The sequence below is a fragment of the Lutra lutra genome, chromosome 3, assembly GCF_902655055.1.
Source record: "Lutra lutra chromosome 3, mLutLut1.2, whole genome shotgun sequence".
Lineage (NCBI taxonomy): Eukaryota > Metazoa > Chordata > Mammalia > Carnivora > Mustelidae > Lutra > Lutra lutra.
In genome coordinates, this window is record NC_062280.1 from 189,482,379 (window position 1) to 189,504,268 (window position 21,890).

A 21,890-nucleotide genomic window follows, 5' to 3' on the forward strand; every position below is an offset into this window, starting at 1 on the left:
CCACTGTCCACCGAGTGCCTCGAACAGTGCTCAACAAAGTCTTGCCTCATTAATTGATTTAAGTTTTATTAAAGCATTAAAGTGTACTTTTCTCCTATTAGCACATTGTCAAATATGTTCTAATTTGCTATGAATAATTTATCCTAAGAATCAGATTCACAAAAGTAAAGATTTTTTTTACGAAAGAATAGCCAAACTCATTTTAACCTAGAAAACCAGTCTTTAGATGTCTCATACCATATAAATTACCTTAAAGATGAAAAAAAAAATAGGCTTGTTTGTAAATAGAATTGTGAATTACTATTGGCAAGGATTTTAAAACTAGAAAAATCAGTACTTGAAAAATGTATCAGAACACTATGTAAATTGTAAACTGTCTTTATTTTCTGATAAATTTATTATATGTCTGGATTGCATCATTGGCCATTAAAGGTTTTTGTTGTTTTTTTTTTAAAGATTTTATTTATTTGTCAGCAAGAAAAAGAGAGAGCACAAGCAGGGGGATTGACAGGGAGAGGGAGAAGCAGGGAGCCCAATGTAGGACTCGATCCCAGGACCCTGGGATCATGACCTGAGCCAAAGGCAGACGCTCAACCCTCTGAGCCACCCAGACATCCCTTAAAGTTGTTTTCTGCCAGTATCTCTCTGATGGCCATCTGCCAGTAAGAGTAACCACAGAGGTAGTACAGTGTGAAAGTGTTTCAGTAATCAGATCTTGTATGGCTTTTTTTGTTAAAGAAAACATTGTTTTTTAAATACTTGGCCAGTTCTTTGAGTGTAAAGTGGTTAGGATTTCGCTGTCTCTTCTAGCTTTATAAAAACAGATTTGTTCAGTGAGTAAATTAAGTTCTTGTTTACTTGTCCTGCTTACTGCTCTGCACCTGACAGGACTGTTGTTTACCGCCCAGCACTGCTAGAATGAAGGAGCATAGCCTGGGAAGTATTTTGTGGTCTTCCTGATTTCTGTGTTAGTATGTTCTCGAACGCGGTTATGGTGAAACCATCCCATTGGACCTCCTTCTTTCAGGCATCGGGCCTCTGCTACCACAGCAAAGTATTCCGGCTCCACCAGGCGCTCTGCATTCCCATATGGATGGCAAAGTTCTTTTCTTGGATGCTGGAGCCCATCTTCTCATCTCCAGAACCCGCCACCGAAGCCCGGATTGGGATGGGGGCCACCGTCGACATCCAGAGACAGCAGAGGATGGAGCGGCTTGACCGGCAGCTGACGCTTTCTCAGTTTGCACAAGTGAGACGACAGAGACAGCAGGTAAGCAGTGGCAGACAGATTGGAAAGGCCCAAGTGCTCGGCACACTTCACCTCTGCGGCTTACCGTGCAGCCGAGAGGACGCATCACTCCTGTGCATGGCAGCCTGGAGAACTTGACGTTTCCACATAGGATGTAGGTCTCTGTTAGTGGTTTTCTTAGCGCTTTGGGTTTTTTTGGTTTTTTAAGTAAAAAAATTTGCAGCTGAAAGGACTGGTCAAACTGGGCATTCTTATTCCACTTCTATTAGATAAACATAATTTCTTAGAGAAACACCAACTTAGTTAACAAGACATGATATTTATCTGTCCTTATAATCTTGTAAAAGCCACAGTGTGTTCCTGTTAAAAATGCTGGTTATCATATGCGCAGCAGTGAAGGGCAGATGTGAAGCTTCTCGATTTTCCTTGGTTGAAAGGAAGAGACTATGAAAATGAGAAAGTTTCAGGGGAATAACCAGTGAATCAAAGGCTGTGTTTTTTTAACTTCATCATCAGTATCAGGAAATACTGCACATTTATCTACAAAAACTGCTGTATGTAAACACTCTAATGGTACCCCTGTCTTTCAAGGGTTACTATATGTCAGCCTGACCCTCCTACTGATCTTGCTCTGGCACTCTGCCATCCAGCACACCAAGCTCTTTATCTCTATGTCCGTCTCCTTTACCCTCTGGGGTATGAGAGAGGATACTGTTCTCTCACGCCATCTCCCTGTTTCCTTCCTGCCTTCACCAGGTGTGAGAACTAGGTCTGCAGGTGTCACGGTGGTCTGGAAAAGTGAGATCAAGTGTGGCATCCCAGGTGTCCCATTGGAGATAGGGGTCCTAGAGTTTATATACCCTTATTAATGGGCTGAGCCTATAGATGAAAAAGAAAACCCAGGCTGTTCCCTACAGAGATATTTGACCTTGAGATGACTCTGGAATATACAACAAAGACACCTATGATGTATTTAAATGTGGAGGACAGACCTCTCACCTCAGAGCTGGAGGTGTAGATCATGGAGTCAGCTTCAGAGGGTTGAGTAGGTGCTAAGTGAGTCCTTTAAGAGAATTATATCCAAGATGAACATAAGCCATGGAAGGAGCCTTGTGTGTAGCAAGAGGGGGAGCTGGATCCTACAAGGAGAGAGAAGGAAGAATGAAGAGTATGAGAACTCAGAAAGACCAGGTCCAAAAACTGAAGTCATGGTGAGTATAAATATTTTCCAGGTAGAATGGGCAGAGCTGTGAAGGAGAGAAAGAGACAGGGTATGATTCTGAGGTTTCTGGCTTAGATAGTGGGATGGATTGATGACAGCACCGTTTCCCCAATACCAAAAGAGCAGATCTGGGGGAAATACATTGACTGAGGTACTTTCGGAATACCTAGGACTCCCCATTAGATAGCTTGTGGAGCCCATGCTTGTGAGCAAACCAGAGAGGTCGTATTGCTTAGCTTCGCATCCCCAGGGACATCTTCATGCAACAAGTTTCTTAGGGAACACTGTCGGAATCCGCATCTTTTGGGGGGAGTGGTGGTGAAGGACACGGGGAGACTAACCAAGAATTACGAAGAGGGTCTGAGCCAGCCTCACAGAGAGCCATGGAGAGCCCTTCCAGATTGCACTGGAATTGGCCAAAGAGCTGACACTTGAAACCTCCACCAGCCAGTCACTGGGTGCAAACTGCAGGTCTGGGGCTGACTGGCTGTCCTGTGTTGCATGCTGTCCGCAGGGGGTGTCCCTGGAGAGCTTTCCGCTGCCAGCAGTCCCCCTCGGCAGGGAAGTGGAGCACTTCTTTCCTGGGGAGGCAGGGGATCCGGGCGGTGGGCCAAAGCACCCACCGCTTGTGCTGCTGCCATCTTCCTGGTTGACAGAAGTTCTTGGAGCAGCTCCGGCAGGACTCCAGTGATGCTCTTACCCCAGGAGAAACCTTCAAGAGGAAGATTAGGACACACTTCATCCCTTTCTGGGGAAGATGCTCTCCAGGCCACCCTGGCCACCCCGTCCCTCTTCTACTTTCCATTTGACCATTGGCAGGAAGACAGTCTTGGTGAAGTGACACAGAGCATCATCCCCGTGAAGTCTCAGTCCCCGGTCGCCTTGCCTCTCTCAGGCTGCATCTGCTGCCCTTGTCCTTTTACTGTAAAAACCAAGGCATGGGCATCCTAGGAGACACCCTCATGCCACACATGTTTTTTCCTCCTACTTTTGTCCCCCTAGTTGTGCCTTTTCTGGAGGATTACAGTTACTTAATCCTGCCATGAAAATGACTTCTTTCCTGGCCTGCTGCTCTCGGCACGAGAGCCCAAAATGACTGGGCAGCAGCTGTCGCTTCACATGTAATGGCCTTATCTTGTCCCCAGGGGAAGTGTTACCCTCCTGGGAGGCGAGCTCGCTGAGCCCATGGAATCTAGTTTCAGGGACAGGAAGCCCAGATTCCCAAGCAGGTCACTGGTTGAGAGTGTACTTAGGGCCACTGCCCCTCCTCCGTCTTCTTCCCAGAACCCACATGTTCTCCCTGCTGGGCACACAGCGCCTGGATGGTGGTTGTTGATGTAGGGTTTGTACCGCGTGCTGGAACCCCCAGAGTCGTCCTTGCAGAGCTCCCCCTCCGGACTGGGGAGCCATGTGATGTGTGAGGGGGTCCGTGCCGCCCGTGCACCCCTTATAAGCGACCTTGCGATGTGACACGACGTTAGCTGGAAGCCTGGTGGGTGGAGCAAGCTTCTGTAACCCCCAGGTGGGGGCTCTGGCTGACAGAAGAGGCAGCGGAACTAGAACCAGAGTGCGTGTCCGCTCCGGTGATGCCGCGTCGCTGCCTTCGTTAGCGTCCACTCAGGCTTCCACAGCAGAATACCACAGCACCAGGTCTGACCAGCAGAACATTCTTTCCTTCCTATTGTGGGGGCTAGAAGTCCAAGATCAGCGTGCAGGCAGGGTCGGTTTTGGAGAGGACTCTCCCGGTCCTGCCGATGACCACCTTTCCCACTCCGGCCTCACACGGCCCCTTCCCAGAGTGCGCATGTCTTGGTGTCTTGTCTTAGGAGGACAGCAGTCCTGTTGGATTTAGGTCCCACCCTTATGATCTCATTTAACCTTAATTACCTCCTGAAAGGCCCTGTCCCCAGCTCTGGTCACAGGGGGGGTTAGGAACTTCAACCTGTGAATTTGGGGTGGGCAGCTTTCGGTACATAACACTGTCCCTTCCAGAGTGAAAAGGGCCCAGCATAGCCTGTCTTGCACTGGCTGCTGCTTCTCCTTGAGCAGGGGTGGTGTGCGAGGGCTCAGCACTGGCCTCTGTTGCTGTTGCTAGCCAGTCCAGCCCGAGAGTGGGGCCGTCCCTGCTGTCCTGGCCACTCCTCCTGTGCCAGCACTGGGTGGCTGGTGACAGGGGCTGGCTCATGTCAGTTGCCTGAGTCATTCCTTCTCTTCGGCAGGAGATGTTTCTGGTAGATAAGCATGCCAGTATAATGCTCAAGCGTTGTCTCAGTGTGTGCCTTCACAGATCATTCGCCTTGTGCTGGCGTAGTTCATCTCTCCGCCTGGCGGCTGCTCCATGCCCTCCATCACCCACCTGTGCCCCTCACTGGGCTCCGGGGTTACGGTCGGTCGGTCATTACTTCGACTCTCTGAGCAAGGCTGGTGGGTACTCCGTGGGCAGGAGAGAAGTGCAAAACATGTCCTTTCCCCAGCAACTCTGTGATCAAGCTCAGGGAGCCTCGGCGGATATACTTGAATTAGAGAACATCCGAGAACAAGGAATCATTGGCCTGAGCACCCAGAGCGTAAGGAAGCCGAGAAGAGCGCCGTCCCTGCTGCCCGCTACTGTGTCGTTTCAGTGGGAGGACAGACAGGATTGGGTGGGCTGAGATGAGGCAGCTGATACCCAAGCCAAGGACCAGCAGGAGTGGGGCAGGCATGGAGGTGATTAGAGGCCCTGGAAAGGAAAACCCCAAGGAGGCCCCCTGGCTGAAACAGGGCCAGGTACGAGTGAGAGACAGGAAATTATTGTGCACCTGTAATAGAGGGTGCTTTAACCTGACGGCAGATTTGGGTTTCGACACAGGAGGCTGTGAAATGTGGTTTAACTGGTAGTAAAGGCAGGACAGTGTTCTAGAAAAATCTGTCTTATTGCAATGTGTACTGTGGACGGGAGAAAGGAGAGAGCAAGGAGGAGGAGCAGATAGAAGACGATCTTTAAATCCAGCTGTGTGAGTGCCGTGGCCAAAATCAGGGCATTCTCCTAATTGAGCACCTCTCTGCTCACTCCCTGTTGTTTCTCAAGGTTCTGTCATCCCAGCAGGTGACCCCCAGTCCCTCCCGTTCACCCCGCTGTCAGCTCCAGCAACCAGATCTGGGTTACGGACGGTACTCCCTCTCTCCTGGGCTCTAGCCCCAAACATCCCACGCCCACTGGACATTTCCACCCTCGCACTCCATGGGCACGTGAAGTCTTCCATTTCTTGGCTAAAGTAGCTTCTCCTCACTCCCTCCCCGAATGAAAACCACAATCACCTGCCCGGAGACCCAAGCCAGAACATCCTGACTTCACCTGCGGTAGAAAGCTGTCATTCCCCGTCTCCCTCCCACTGCCATAGCTCATCAGCACTTAGCTTGCCTCTGAGTCTGGCCACAACTCCCAGTCCTGTCCCGGCCCCATGAGTCATCCCCCAGGGTGATCTCTTTGACACACAAATCTGACTGTTCCACACCAGACTCCTTCAGAAGCCCTTCGTGGCTTTCAAGGTAGTTAACACTCATTACCCGGAGCCCTTCCTGCGTTTTAGCCACGTGTGCTCACCTGGCCCCACGCGCACCCTTCGGCTAACCCCGCTCAGCTCAGGGGTGTGTCAGAGCCCCAGTGTCTCTCACCACGTGCCCTCGCTTCCGCCCTGTGCTCTGCCTGAAACAATCTACCCCCCGCTCGCCCAGCACATGCACAGGGTCTGCTTGCCCAACTCCTGTTCATTCAGGGCTCCATTCAAACATCGCCTCCTCCAGGAAGCCTGCTGCAGCCTCCCGTTCGGCTCTGATCCTCTCTCTAGCCCGCCAGCCCCTGGGGTCTCGTTCATGGCCCTCACCGTGATCAGGCGCCTTACTCCGACTGACTTCCCTCTCTCTGCCAGTAGTGTGTCTTGGGGTGGGTGGAGACTTTTTTCTCTGTCGCACCAGTGTGTAGTAATGCTTGGCACACGCCAGAAACTCATGTATTGGGGGAATTCATGACAAATACTTGTACAATATTTACAGAACAACTCAGTGGACCAAGGCCAGCTGAATACAGGGGAATAGTGGGGTCTGGAAGTGTCCAGATACCCTCTGTGAGAGGACACATGGGAACAGACCATTAAAGACCCCCTGGGACCCATGTTTCCAGAGCCCAGAGGAGGAAGGAAGCGGTTCCAGGGAAGGAAGCAGAAACCCACGAAGTTCCGCAACCGGGGAGAACAGAATGTTTGAGGGGGAGTGGGAGGGTGGGTGTTCGGACTCCGGTACCCCCCCCCACCGCAAGTAAGAGTGAAGCAGAGATGGTAAGGAGGAGAAAGAAGATTGCTGGACTCAGCAAGACCCGGTTCGAGTTTTGGGAGTGCCGCTTGGAGAGGCCACCCGCGGACTGGAAGCAGAGGGACGTTCGTCACTTCCAGTGAGGCCATTCAGCCTCATTCCGGGGCCGCCTGTGGTCTTTCAAGTTAGCTGTGATGTTGTACGACCGCAGACGTTCTTAGAACGCTCCCCGGTGTGTACAGCTTCCATGGCTTAAAGGATGGGGAGCGCCAGGATGACTCTGTCCCCGTGCTTCCCCTAGAGCTTGAGGCCAGAGCACCAGTAGGGTCGGAGTATAGTGTCCTTAATTAAGTTCATGAGGCCCAGCGATGTGATCTTTCTGGACCTGCTTGTGGTACTTACTGCCGACAGGCCCCTGAACAGTTGTCTCGAGGACTTATAGTGATGGTCACTGCGTTTACTGCATGGTAGGGCCCCAGTCCTTCCTTCTGGTTCTCCTTGCCATCCACACCCGAGGTTCTCCCACTCCTCTGTGCATCCTGGGGCAGCATGTCAGGCCGTGGCTGCTGTCCTCTCCCTGGCAGCCGCTGGCCGCGTGGCTGGGCCCGGCCCGGAGTCACTGTGGTACTCAGCAGCTGCGGGTCATTTTTCCACCTTGGCCGTTACGTAACCTCCACAGGTCTGTGCTGCATTTCCTGATCAAGGGGCAGGTGAGCTCTGGACAGCCAGGAGCTGTGCGTTTTGCTTGTTTTTGTCTCTCTTGGTCCTGCTGGAGTGTGTAGCACTGGGCGCGTGAAGGACACTGCTCGGGCCCTCGAGAGATCGGCACCTGCGCGGGGAGGAGACACGGGCAGGGCAGGCGCCGGGCCCGGCTGGAGCTCGTGTGCAGCAGAACCAGAGTCCCGGTCCCCCTCCGTGCCTGAGAGCAACCTTGAAGACGCCAGCATTCATGTAGGTGTTTCAGGCCCAGGGAACCCAGGGAGAAGAAGCAGAGGGCCTCGACACAGCCGTGGGAGCGACGAGTAACTGCCTTCGCCGCGGAGCAAGAGGCCGGGGAGAGCGCAGAGGCCCGGACAGAGCGGCTCTTAGGCCGCGTGAAGAGTTGCTTTTCCTTTGTTCTGCAAGAAGTCATGAGTCACCGAGGCCTTACGAGGAAGGGAGCAGGTTAGGTTTGTTTTTCAGAAGGATTATTTTGGCCATCATCTGAGTGATGAGTGGAAAAGGTGACCCGGGGGGAAGAAGGCCAGTGGGGAGGTGACGAGGGCTGCGTGTTCTCAGGGTCTGTGGGGAGGCGGGGCTTCCTGATGGAGTGAGAGCAAAGGGCCACAGTCAGGCCTCGCAGGGTGTCTGCGTGGTCGCACCCCCGGGGCAGCCCTGAAACCCCCACAGGCGTGAGCATTTGAACGTTGACTTGCTGCGCGTCTCCACGGCTTCTTGGCTTGTGGGGCCCTCTCTGCCGGTCGTGAGGGAAGACGCCCCCGCACTTCACTGTAGAAAAGCAGCAGAACGGAAGTGAAGGAGCAAGGAATTTGCAGTGAAGGGATCAACCCTGTGTTGACAGGGAGATCTGTACACAGTCTACCTAATAGCAATGTCATGAGGATAAAAGAATTCATACGGAATTACTTTATATTCCAGAAAGATCTATAAACATTAGTTGTTATGATTTCACTGGATGTCTGTTTTCTGGCCCTCGGGGTGTTTGAGAAGAGTTCTGATTTAGGAGCTAACCTGATAGTCACTCCTCTTAAAAACTTGTAACCCCTAGAACAAGGGTCAGTAGGCTGTGGCCACAAAGATAAGACTGGGTTGTGCATTGTCAGTGGTTCTCTGAGTACCTGCAGAGGATCTTCAGTTTTGCCTCTTGGTCTCCAAAGCCTAAAACACTCACTACCTGATCTTTGGTAAAAAAAGAACTTTGCCGGCCTGCTGCTCTAGAAGATTCTGTAGCCAGCAGCTTTCAAAGTGAAGTTTTACCAAGAAGTCTTAATTCTCTCTAGGTTCTGATCATCTGTTAGTTGCGTGCCCGCCATTTTCTCTGTTGTTTCATCTTCAACGCCATGATGAAAACTTGGTATTTGAACTTTCCAGAAGGTGCTTCTGTAAGAATCTCCATTTCCCTTGGAAGCAGAGGTCTGGTGAAGCCCTCTCTGGGTGCACCGTGCGTGGTGTGAGCCAAGTGGGGGTTTTGCCACGAAAGCGATGGAGTCTGTTGGTGCTGATTTCTTCATTGCCTCTTTACTTCTTTGGGCTTCCCACTGTTTCCTAGATGACAGTCAGCTCTGTGTTCAGGAGTAAGCGGCCTGTTTGACCCACAAGGAAAGAAGATGTTGCTGCCTACAGCCGCTCACCGTTATTTACTGATGCATCTCAGTTATTTTTGCAGTGTTCAGTTGAACCAAGTGGGCTGGATCCTCTCACCCTCTCTTAGTTACATTTTGTGGCTGTGAAAATTGTTTCTCTTATCCACCCCAGCGACCGTTGTTAGGTAACACCTAACATATACATTATTATGAGTCATATCTGGCCTTCAAATCATGAGTGTTCCTATCATTAATCAAGAATTTTAAAAGTTTAATAAAATACTTATAGTGTATTAAAAATGCTCACAGGGGGGCACCTGGGTGGCTCAGTGGGTTAGCCTCTGCCTTCGGCTCAGGTCATGATCCCAGGGTCCTGGGATTGAGCCCCGCATCAGGCTCTCTGCTCAGCAGGGAGCCTGCTTCCTCCTCTCTCTCTGCCTGCCTCTCTGCCTACTTGTGATCTCTGTCAAATAAATAGATAAAATCTTTAAAAAAGAAAAGATGCTCACAGGTTTACAATGTGTGTGGTAAGTGTACAACTCAGTGATTTTTAATATATGGACAGAGTTGTGTAACCATCAGCACGTTCAATTTATTACCCCAAAAAGAAACCGTGCCCAGTGGCACTCACTACTCAGTCTCCCCAGACCTCTAGCCCTAGGCAGTCACAAATGTGTTCTTTCTCGATTTGCCTGCTCTGGACTCTTCATGTAATGGAGCTGTCTGCAGTCTGGTCCCCTGTGGGCCGCTCACCCATGTTGCATTGTGTGCTTATTCTCGATTTGTGTAAACAGCAAGACACACTAGAGGCCTTTGTGCCAGCGTGTGCTGTCCCACCGAGTGACTTTCTGGCATTGCCCCTTCCCCTGGCTAGGCCTCTGATTGGCTTCTTACTCACCTCTTGGCCTCAGCAGCACTACAACTTCCACTAACAGTTACTTTCCACAAGATGTATTTAGGGTCCCGCCAGGCTCTGGGGAGCAGCACAGTGAACAAGACAGCACAGCAGGATCCTTCCTCTCCCCGAGCTGAGAGGAGAACAAGACAATTAGAGTAGCATGTCAGGCGTGCTCTTCCAGGAGAGGCGCCCAGCCTGTCCACTGGGGGCTGAGGAGTACTTTGTGCAGGAAGGGCATTCCGAGTAGAGCCTTGCAAACGGTATCCCTGTACCTTCACGTGTGTGTGTGTGTGTGCACGTGTGTGCGCGTGCATGTGTGTGTGTGCGTGTGTGTAGCAAAGGAGTCCACCTTGAATGCAGAGGGGCAGGTGCTCAGCCTGGACGAGCCCAGGCAGCCTTGATGGCACGTGGCACGCGGCACGCGTCTCAGCACTTTTCCTTTTTAGCTTTGCTCTTTCACTTTTTGGCGCAATTTGATTTAAAAATCATTCTCGCCAAGTTGCTGTACTGCCTTGTCAACAAAGCAATCTCTAACCAGTTAGCGCTGGTTCTTTTATGACTTTTTCTTTTATGAGTGTGAAGTGTATAGTCTCAGGTGCGGAATAAGTTACTAGTGCTTAGTTGATAAAAATCTGCAAATTAAATGAAAATTAGGTGCAAGAGCTCTGTTTTCAAGTGAAATTAAAGCCAAGCTGTTTATCTTGATCTGTACCTCCTTGCAGAAGCTCTTACGGTTTGGGTGCTTTGCTAATTGATCATACTGACCTTTTTGACAAAAATTCAGAAGAGAAAGATAGGATCAATCTAAATTCTAATCCATCTCCAAGACTGACTCATTAAGTGACCTCAAGAAAATCATTTCTATTTTTCCATTCTGCCTTGGTGCCTTCATGAGAAAGAAGAGTGTGGGACAGTCTCATGAGGGCATAGTCAGTATTTGGAGAGATAGAAGTTATAAGCAGTCCTAGTCCTTTTAATAATTTATCACTTTTTTAAAAAAGATTTTATTTATTTATTTGACAGAGATCACAAGTAAGCAGAGAGGTAGGCAGAGAGAGAGGAGGAACCAGGCTCCCCGCCGAGCAGAGAGCCCAATGTGGGACTCGATCCCAGGACCCTGAGATCATGACCTGAGCCGAAGGCAGAGGCTTAACCCACTGAGCCACCCAGGCGCCACTACTAATCACTTTTTAAAACCACAAATGAATTTAGAGATGTGCCCTCAAAGTAGACCTAATGTTAAACGGGTATTTTAGAAAAATCATCCTCATAATCCTTTTACAAATTTTTCCTGCCCCTCTAAAAAGCCATTCCTGTGGGTTTTCAAAACCAGAAAATGATTCTAGCTCAGGAAGGATGATTGGACTACCCAGGAGTTTCTCAGGAAAAATCCTTCTGATCGTCTTGTGAAGGCTTGAATTTCATGGAACCCACTCCGGGCTCAGACCCTGCAGCCTGGTTCTGTGGTTGACAGATGTGGTTTCGTGAATAACGCAGGAGGAGCCCTGGAATTTCCAGAGCGGTGAGTAATGACTCTTGTCCGAGATGATAATACAGATTAGTGATACTGTGATTTTTAAAAGACCATACTTTTTAAAGTGATAGAGACCGATGCATGCAGCTGAGCCTGGATTCCAGGGTGGGGGTTGGGGAGGCACTGAGAGAGGCAGGCACAGTTCATGGCTCCGAGCTTGGGCTTGGGGCTGAGAGTGGCCACCGCACAGCCCTTCCCTTGTCTGCATCCGCCTTCCCTACTGGGAGACGGTCCACTCTGCAGTTCCAGGAGGCCTGCTTGCCCGAGATGCTCACAGAGCTCCCTGCCCAGTGCGGCGGCACCAAGGAGCAGTCAGGACAGGATGAAGTGGAGGTCCCCTAGCGCGCCTCCCACAGTGGCTCTCGCAGGTGGCCTCTGGGCTCATTTTGAGAGAGAACTGCTTGGGTCAAGATACTCTTCAGTGTACTGACTAGGAAGGGGAAGCTGACAGCTGGTGTTTCAGGGTCATCCAGCCCAGCTTCGCGCTGACACCCGGGAAGGCTGGGCTCGCTGTCCGTGTGCTCTGACGTCAGCAGCTCGACCGAGTTCTCTAGAAGTTCAGCAGAGAGAGAGAGAGAGAGCACAGTAAGGATGGATTGTCAAAAGGAAACCAATTACAGGTCCAAAACAAGAGCTGGGTCCTGTGCAAACAGTGAGGACAGTCAGAGGAAATAGGGAAGGCTAAAATTTTAGGGACAGGCACACTTCGGGTGGACACAGTGAGTGGAAGGAACATGCACGGGAGAGGAAGAAATAACTTAGAATGGGTCTGGTAACGGGACAATACGTTCTCCCTGGGGGCAGGGGCTTCGTGAAAGGACTTACGAGGAAGTTTCACCTGGTATATGGATCAGAGAGGGGCAGCGTTGGTGGCAGTGATGTCACTCGCCCGTAGGGCTGCACATATTGGACAGGGACGGTGTTGGTGGCACTGATGTCACTCACCTGCAAGGCTGCGCATACTGGACAGGGACGGCGTTGGTGGCAGTGACGTCACTCACCTGCAGGGCTGTGCATATTGAACAGGGATGGTGTTGGTGGCAGCAATGTCACTCACCCACTGGGCTGTGCATATTGGACAGGGACAGTATTGGTGGCACTAATGTCCCTCGCCCGCATAGCTGTGCATATTGAACAGGGATAGTGTTGGTGGCACCAAAGTCACTTGCTTGCAGGGCTGAGCGTATTGGACAGGGACGGCATTGGTGGCAGTGACGTCACTAGCCCGCAGGGCTGCGCATATTGGACAGGGACGGCGTTGGTGGCAGTGATGTCACTCGCCCGCGGGGCTGCGCGTATTGGACAGGGACGGTGTTGGTGGCAGTGATGTCACTTGCCTGCAGGGCTGTGCATGTTGGACAGGGACGGCGTTGGTAGCACTGATGTCATCCAAGAGGCTGTTGGCTTAATCTCAGAGTAGAACAACAAGGATTTAGAAAGTGCACACCCCCTTTGGAGGGAAGCTCAGTGTACTTGAGACTTGGCTGGGTTTGATGTACAAAGGAGAGACTGAGTCCAGGAGTCACCAGGCTCTCTGGATGCCAACCAAACATCAGAAGGGAAGGTCGTGCCCACCCAAGCACTCTCAGCTGCTTGAAGGACAGTAAGGGAGCGAGATGTGATCACTGAAGACCTGAAAATGGTTGGCCTCTTTGTGGGGGGAGAGGTAAAAAGAGGGGAAATCTTGAGTAATACCCAATCTCATTTTTTATTTATGTTTTTTAGAGAGGGAGGAGGGAGAGGGAGACAGAATCCTAAGCAGGCTCCACACCCACCACGAACCCTGATGCAGAGCTCAATCTCACAACCCCAAGATCATGACCTGAGCCCAAATCAAGAGTCCGATGCTAAACTAAGCCAGCAGGCCCCCCCAATCTCATTTTTGTTGACAAGTTTCTCTTGTTCTATCAAAACACTTACGGTAACAAGCACCAGAACTAATTTTAATGTTGGCTTTTAATAATTTTTGTGGAGAGCTCAAGTTAAGGAGGAAAAAAATGACCAGAACTTTGGCAGGCCAAGAAGGGGGAAAATGAAAGATAGAATGCAGAAGTCAGTCATTTCCATACCGAAAGTGCTTTTATTCCTGTTTTCAAGGAAGGTGCGCTGAGGTCCTTACCCTGTGCCATCCCTACCATAACTTGGGTTCCGTGGTCACGAGCATGTAAATAAAACTAAGAAAAAAAGCTTTCAAACAAGAGATAGGTGTCCTCTTCCTTCACCAAATGTCCCCAGCCCGAGGCTGGGTCTGGGGACATGTGTTGTCTCCCTCACACCACCCCTCACCACCAGCTCCTCCTCACAGAAGAGATGGAGGGTTCCCCTGCTCTACCAGAAGCCAAACCACCCCACCCCAGAAAGCTGGGGACATCTTTGATGCTGACTTCCCCATTCAGAGAGAGAGGGGTCGGTCAGCCAGCCTTTGCAAAAAACAGTGACAGACACAAATGCTCTGTGTGGCTCAGCACGCACCCCCAGTACCACACTTCGTCCTCGTGCCCCGAAGGGCAGGCAGCAGAGCCTGTCACCAGGGCAAATAGCAAAGCTGAGGCTGAGCCCTGCTGCTCTTTTCCAGAGTTTCTTTCCCCTGCCGCGCTGTGGCTCCCCAGCAGGAATTTACCAGGCACCTTGCTTTGTTTGAATCCATCTCTTACGTTTGCAGCTAAAGCAGAAACTAACTTGTTAGAATTGTACCCATGTCTCAGGAGAAGTAAGAGAGGTGTGGTAGGAGCCTGGGGCCTCCCGAGAGAAATGTCACCACATAGAACACATGAAACTCAGGGAGCACGCCCGTTGGCTCACACCCCAGTCACGGTGCTCCTTGCCACAGTAGCCTAGCCACTGGGCTGTGTCCTAGGCTGTCACAAAGCCTCCTGACGGTAGCCTCTTCAGGTCCCTCTGTGCCCCTCCCCTCACTGACACCCCAGGTCAGTCCCTAGGCAGGCACCCCTGGACCTCGCCCTCCCAGCCCGAGACTAGAATGGAGCGAGGCCGCGGCCTCCGGATCTCTGCTCGCCAGAGCAAGAAAGGAAGAAGAGACAGGGCCGAGAGCAGCAGGACTGGCGGGAACCCCGGCCTTCCAAGCCAGAGGCTCTCCAAACTTAGCAAAACCATGTGTTTTGTCTCCTGATCTTACTGCTGTGGAAAGTGCTCTCAGTTTTGCCGAGAAGAAGGGTATGAAATGAAGTGTCTGAGTCCCCAGAACTGGTCAGTAGCATAAACCACAAAGAAAAAGTGAAACCGAGAGCTGAGAAAGTAGCCTGGGATTTTGTTCAAGTGCTCACTGAGTCTCCCTCTAACTTATTATTTTCTCCCAACACCTGCTGAGATGCTTGCTGCCTGGGGCCCAGAAGGACATGGTAGCAGGGGACAGGTGCAGGGGTGTAGCACTTGTGGGCTCCGGCAGCTTCCCTGCTCCTTGATTCTCGCCGTTGACCCTCCCATCTTTTCTCCAGGGGATGAGTGGATTGCTAGTTTGCCTGTTTCGGGGGGTGGGAGGTGGTTTTTCTTCTTTCCAAGTTTTGCCAGGAAGCTTTCCCCGATGGCTATGGCCTGTGGTCCATCTCCCCTCCACACGAGTAGCACGTGGCACCAGCTGTGAGTCTGCCGAGGTGGCCTCCCTGAGCCGAAGTCACAGACTTTGTCTTCACGGCCTCTCGCTTGGTTTCACATGATGCTTTGGCTTGTCATCCCCGCCGAGCCCTTTCAGGGGTATGGGAAGGAGTTGCTCCGGTGTGTGTCGCAGCCCACCTTGCCTGGCCCCGTGTCATGCGTGGCCCACAGAAGATAGACGAAGGAACAAAGCTCATTCCTACTTACACCGCGAGCTGCAGCTTCTACACTTGGAAGCCATGTGGGGAATTCCAAGTACCCGCTTATGTGTGGCTGCCCCGGCACGCCCCAGTCTCCCAGCAGTGGTTCTCTGTACCTCCTGGCCCCTGTGTCCCGGCAAGAGCGTGCCTCTTGTCCTTCAAGAGTGGATCCGTGCGAGCTATGCTCTCTGAGGTGCCTTGCTTAAGCCCCTCCCATCCCTTCCATCCAAACCTCCCTTACTAGCCTGCTGGGCTCCCCTGTAAAAGCTAACCATAAGGCCTTTGCTAATGAAAATCCCGTAGAACTTAACTCCGCAATATGCTCCGTTCGTTGATTCATTCCGCCAATATTCGTTAAGTGCGCACATGTGAGACTGATGCACAAACACAGACGAGGCTAGTCTCAGCCCTCGTGGGGCTTGCGGCCACCGTGGGAGTCCCACCAGTCAGCACGGACCCGCAGTGCAGTGCCGTCCTTGGAAAGGACGTGAGAGCCGAGCATAGGAGAGGAGCGTTGGGGGATTAGGGCAGGCTCCTGGGCAAGAGTCTAGAATGTGAAGGTGGAGAAAGACCAATGGAGTGGTGAACAGGACGCTGGCCAACCATGGCCAGAAATGCCAACCGTGCCCGAAGAGCTGTGGGGACTTGCTGAGTGGTATCAGAGAAGCGTGTCTACAATTATTTGAGAAGACTCTTCGTGTACTCGCTTTTTTTCTTCCTAACTGTATTCTATTTGAGGCCAGATTTTTTTTATATACTTTAGAGGCCAAAGTAACATACAACAGAATTGAATACAAAAGCAAATACGAGAATCCAGCCGTCTTCTGTTAAGTCAGACTGTTAACAGATTTGCAGCAGATCTTCACCTGAACGGATTCTTCTCATGAACAGATTCTTTTTCATGTCCTTAAGAAATGTACCAGCCCTCATAGAAAATATATTTTGAAAGCACCGTTATTTTTTTGTAAAAATATATTATCTTAGCAAACGATGAGTTTGTGATTATTATTAATGAGTAAATATTTTAAGATTAATAGGAAGACAGTTGGTAGGCGTTGAAGGGCTGGGAAGTAGAAGAGCGACCTGGTGAGATTTGTATCTTGGGAAACTCACTGTGGAGCCCCCGCACCCTGACACAGGCCTGAAACAGCGCAGTGAGAGTGCGATGGAGAGAGGTGGGTGGAGATTCCCAGACATGGAGAAGTTACTGTCGACAGAGCCTAGTGGTCTGGCTCATGCAAGTGGGTGGGTATTGACATCAGTCCCCAGGATTGGGGACACAGAGACATGGGATTGAAGATGAACGTTGTTTGAGACATGTTGCATCTTAGATGTCTCTGGAACATCCAAGTGGGAGTGTCCAGGAGGCAGGTGTGTAGCTCTGGGGTGCAGCACTGGGAGGTAGGGGCTTCAGAGTTTCCACCACATGTGTGGTGACTAAAGCCCTAGGAAAGCCCGAGCACCTGGGGACAGGACATGGAAAAGAAGAGGAATAACCCCATACAGAACCTAAGGGGCCCTGGAATTTCAAGGAAAGGAGTAGGAGAAGACAGCTGTGAGGGGCACTGAGAAGGCGTGACCAGAGAGCTAGAAAGACCGAGAAAGTGGGCGGCCACAAGAGGGGAGCCGGGAGGGGTGGTAGGCCTGGTGCCCCCGGGGTTTCTAGCAGAGAGCTGAGGTGGTTCCTCTGGATCAAGTAAAGGGTGTTACTGGTACCCTAGAAGCAAAAGGGAAAAACGAATGGTTCGAAGACCAAAGTGAGCTTCTAGAAGGCAGGTCACCACCTAACTTCTCCTCCTAGCTTCATTGCCTGAGGTCCTAACCGCTACATTAGTAGACACCAGATAATTATGCTGCTTTTACCTTAACTAGTGCTACTAAAACAGGCTGGTTTTTCTGTGGTAGAACTTCCCAGCCACCGTGTCATGGTCACAGATGGGCTGCAATATGGGTCCCCTCAGCCCACGAGGCCGCCGGCTGCAGGCAGCTTTGGTGGTCTGTTCCCAGAGTGTCACGCAGATACGTCCTCTCCTGTATGTGCCGTGACGTGGAGAATACTGGAAAGTCCTGGTCTGTGGAGGGTTAGTAATTCCTAGCATGGGTGCCACCTCATTTCCTCTGCTCCTCAGGCAGACATCACGCAGTCTTATCATCTCCCTACTGAACCCACAGCCTCCCTCTGACTCTCCCGGCCGGGGTCCCCGGGCAGCCACAGACTGTGCAGAGCGGAGGGCCCAGCTGCCTGCATGACGCTGGGGCCTCGCACACGGATGAGGCCTTGTAGCCGCCGCAGCTGGGGATCCAGGGTGCCTCGCCTCCAGCGACCGGCCCTTCTCAGATAAGAGGGCGGTGCTTCCAGAGACTTCTACGTGTTCTCAACCATCACCTTCACCGTGTGCACTCCGTAATTGTTCTGCATCTCGCTCTGTGACTGGGGAACGAGTGCGGGCTGCCCTAAGCCTCGAGCTGTGCTGGCCGCCTTGGGAGGCCGTGGGGAGCGCCGTTCTCGCCCCGTCACAGCCCTGCGGGCCCCACAGTCGAATTCGCAAGACAAGAAATAACACTGGAAGGCATAATGCAGACATTAGGTGGGGACATAGCTAATATATATAATAAGCTTTTAGAAGTTTTCAGGCTCTGGGGCACCTGGGTGGCTCAGTGGGTTAAAGCCTCTGCCTTCAGCTCAGGTCATGATCTCATGGTCCTGGGATCGAGCCCCGCATCAGGCTCTCTGCTCAGTGGGGAGCCCACTTCCTCTTCTCTCCCCACCTGCCTCTCTTTCTACTTGTGATCTCTGTTTGTCAAATAAATAAATAAAAAGTCTTTTAAAAAAAAGTTTTCAGGCTCTTTTTTAAATGCTTTCCCTGTATTAACTCATTTATTTCCCATAATGTCTTTATGAGCTAAGTGTGGTGTTACTCTCATAGAAGAGAAAACAGACTCAGAGAAATTTCTCTCAGACTAAGGCCCGAGGTCGCACCGGAAGTGGCAGGGCTGGGCTGGGAACCCAGGTTACCTGGCTCTAGAGACTGCTCTCGGTCCCTCAGCTGCCTCCGCCTGACTGCTCCTGTCTCCTGACTCCTTAGTGCTCCCTGCCTTGTCCCTTGAAGCAGGTATAAACCTATTCTTTGAACAGGTTGACAAGTGTCTGGTTCTCCTCTCCCATCTCCTCGTCCTTTCAAATTCAGTGAAGCCCCTGTCCTCTCTGAAGCTTTCCCCTTGTGCTTCGGCTGCTCGGTGCCCACTCTGCACCTGCTGGGCCCTTTAGCTGATGCTGCTCAGCGCCCATCTGAATTCTAATCCACCTTACCTCCTGATTTTTTCCATTTCAGATGTCTTGCCTTCCCCTGAGACAATGGGCTCCACGTGAACATTGCTTCTACCCTCCCTTGGGAGTGGCCCACAGAGAGCCACTAGGGCGCTGCTGTGACCCATCTTCCCCGTGTAGATACTTCTCAGCGTACACGCTGCCTCGTCAGCCTGCCCTGAAACCCGCCGAAGCGTTTAGCCCGTGTAGACACTTCTTAGCATACACGCTGCCTCGTCAGCCTGCCCTGAAACCCGCCAAAGCCTTTAGAGGTAGGGTTTAGTCCACGGGGCGTCCGCTTGATAAAGTGTTACGAACGTTTACAGTTCTGAACTGGAAAATCAGTCATTTTTTTAATTTTCATAACAAGTTTTATTTCATTTGAAGAATCTCTTTACCACTAATGACAGATATTTCATAAAAACGGTTGATCAAAATGCAAGCTGTTTCCTTTTTCCTCTTTTAAATATGTGGTTATTGCTTTTGAAGAAGACAAAGTAAAGGAAGTGTTTCCTGTTTGTAGAGGCTCGTAGTTAACCTGCATCGAGAGCAAGTTAGTGTCAAAACATCCTAGAGCTTAGAGCTCCTATAACTTTCTGCTTTTTAAGCACTTTTTTGCCATCACAGGAGCAGAGGGATTGGGGTTTGGTTTTGCTTTGCCTGCTCTTCCCCTCTCTCTCCCTTTAAAGAAATAAAATGTTACAGTTTCTACCAAAGGTTCATTGCCTTTCCCACTGACCTGCAGCTGGTGGGTGGGGGCCTAACCCTATGCCTGTTTGTATGTTTAGCACCTGTTTTCGTGTTAGGGTTTCTCAGCCTAGACGCTGTGGATATTTTGGGCCAGACTGTTCTGTCCTGCGCCTTGCTGGGTGCCTAGCGGCTTCCCTGCTCACTCCACACAGCAGCTCCACCATCCCGCCCCCCCACACCCTGCCAAAAGTGCCTCTAGACATTTTCAAATACCCCCCAGGGGGCAAAACCACCACCAGTATATATCCATAAAATCGTTTCAGTAGTATCCTGTTGTTCTGAGTATTTTTAAAATTTATGTAAATGGCGTTATATATTCATATTCTCCTGTGACCTTCTGTGTTCGTTCAGCTTTGTATTTTGGAGATTTATTCGGTAGATCTAGTTCCTTTATTCCAGCTGCTCATATAATAGTCCTTTATAGGACAGAACCATTTATTAATTTATGTCCCTACTTCTGAACAGTTACTTTTTTTTACATCTTCTTGCTTGCTATCCTAACCAGTGCTTCATAGAACACCCTCCGAACGGCCACCTTAGGCACCTGCAGCTGCCTGGAAGTGAAATTGCTGGGTCATAGACCAGCCTTAGTGTTCCTCAGTCTGGACTCGTTGCTGTCCACACTGTGCCAAGCTACACTCTCACTGACAATCCGAGTCTCTGTTTCCTTCACGGCTTCCCCATACTTGGTGTTGTTAGGCATTTTATTTCTGCCAGTCTTGTGGGTGAGAAATAACCCACTGCTGTTTTAATTTGCATTTCCTAATCCCAGTGAGTCGAACATCTTTCCTTACCTGTATTGACTCAGGCTTCCCTCTTGTGTGAATTACCTATTCCTATGCACTTGACCGGGAACACGTGGGGATTAGGAGCGCTAACCGCCAGCACAGTGAAAAACCCATGTATCACTTTTGACTCCCCCCAAAACTTAATTACTAATAGCCTGTTGCTGACTGGAAGCCCACCAATACCCTAAACTGTACTGTGTTCATCCGAACGTTGTGTGTAAGTGGATCTGCGCAGTTCAAGCCCATGTTAAGCGTCTGCCTTCGGCTCAGGTCATGATCCCAGAACCCCATGTTGAGCCCCTTCTCTGTGAGGAGCCTGCTTCTCCCTCTTCCTCCACCTGCCACTTCCCCTGCTTGTGCTCACACACTCGCTCTCATTCTCTCTGTCAAATAAATAAAATTAATAAAATCTTTAAAAAAAGAACATCCTCTAGCTCCATCCTTGTTGTTGCAAATGGCAAGATTTCATTCTTTTTTACAGCTGAGTGATATCCATTTATAGATAGATAGATAGATAGATAGATATAGATACAGATAGTCCCTTTATTCATACACCCACCCCACATCTCTATCCATTCATCGGTGAGTGGACACTGGGGCTGCCTGCAAATTTGGCTATTATAAATAATGCTGCTATAAACATAGGGGTTCATCTATCCCTTTGAATTAGTGGTTTTTGTATTTTGGGGTAAATACCCAGTTGTATGATTACTGGATCATAGGGTAATTCTACTCCTAACTTTTTGAGGAACCTCCATACTGTTTTCCACAATGGCTGCACCAATTTGCTTTCCTACCAGCGGTACACAAAGGTTCCTTTCTCTACACATTCTTGCCAACACTTGTTTCTTGTGTTTTTGATTCTAGCCATTCTGACAGGTATGAGGTGATACCTCATTATAGTTTTGATATGCATTTCCCTGATGATCAGTGATGTTGAGCATCTCTTCATGTGTCTGTTGGTGATCTGTATGTCTTCTTTGGAGAAATGTCTGTTCATGTCTTTGACCCTTTTTTAATTGGATTGTTTTTTGGTGTTGAGTTGTGTAAGTTCTTTATATATTTTGTATACTAATCCTTTATCAGAAATGTCATTTGCAAATATTTTCTCCTGTTCAGAAGGTTATCTTTTAGTTTTGATTATTTTCTTTACACGCAGAAGATTTTTTTTTTTTTAGTAGTCCCAGTAGTTAATTTTTTAATTTCATTTCCCTTGCCTCAGGAGACATATCTAGAAACAACTTGCTACAGCCAGTGTCAGAGAACTTACTACCTATGCTCTCTTCTAGGATTTTTATGGTTTCAGGTCACACATTTGGGTCTTTAATCCATTTTGAGTTTATTTTTGTGTTTGGCATATGCAAGTGGCCCAGTTTCATTCTTTTGCATGTAGTTGTCCAATTTTGTTGAAGAGATTGTCTTTTTTCCATTGTATGTTCTTTCTTCCTTTGTGAAGATTAATTGACCATGTAATTTTGGATTCATTTCTGGGCTTTCTATTCTGTTCCATTGATCTATGTTTCTGTCTTTGTGCCAGTACCATACTGCTTTGCTTACTACAACATTGTAGTATACCTTAAAGTCTGGAATTATGATACCACTCGTTTTGTTTGTTTGTTTGTTTGTTTGTTTCAAGATTGTTTTGGCTACTCAGGGTCTTTTGTGGTTCCATACAAATTTTAGGGTTGGCTGTGAAAAATGCTGTTGGTCGTTTGATGGAGATTGCATTAAATCTGTAGA

The 21,890-nt window shown here is 49.9% G+C and overlaps 1 protein-coding gene across 2 annotated transcripts in view; it reads left to right on the forward strand.

Moving 5' to 3' along the window:
- The window catches only part of UBAC2 (UBA domain containing 2), a 175,748-nt gene that overhangs the window by 132,301 nt on the left and 21,557 nt on the right, over positions 1-21,890 (forward strand). For both annotated transcript variants that reach the window (XM_047720313.1, XM_047720312.1), the window contains one exon: positions 1,028-1,270. In XM_047720313.1, coding sequence (XP_047576269.1) covers positions 1,028-1,270 — 243 coding nt within the window. The remainder of the gene's footprint in view (positions 1-1,027; positions 1,271-21,890) is intronic.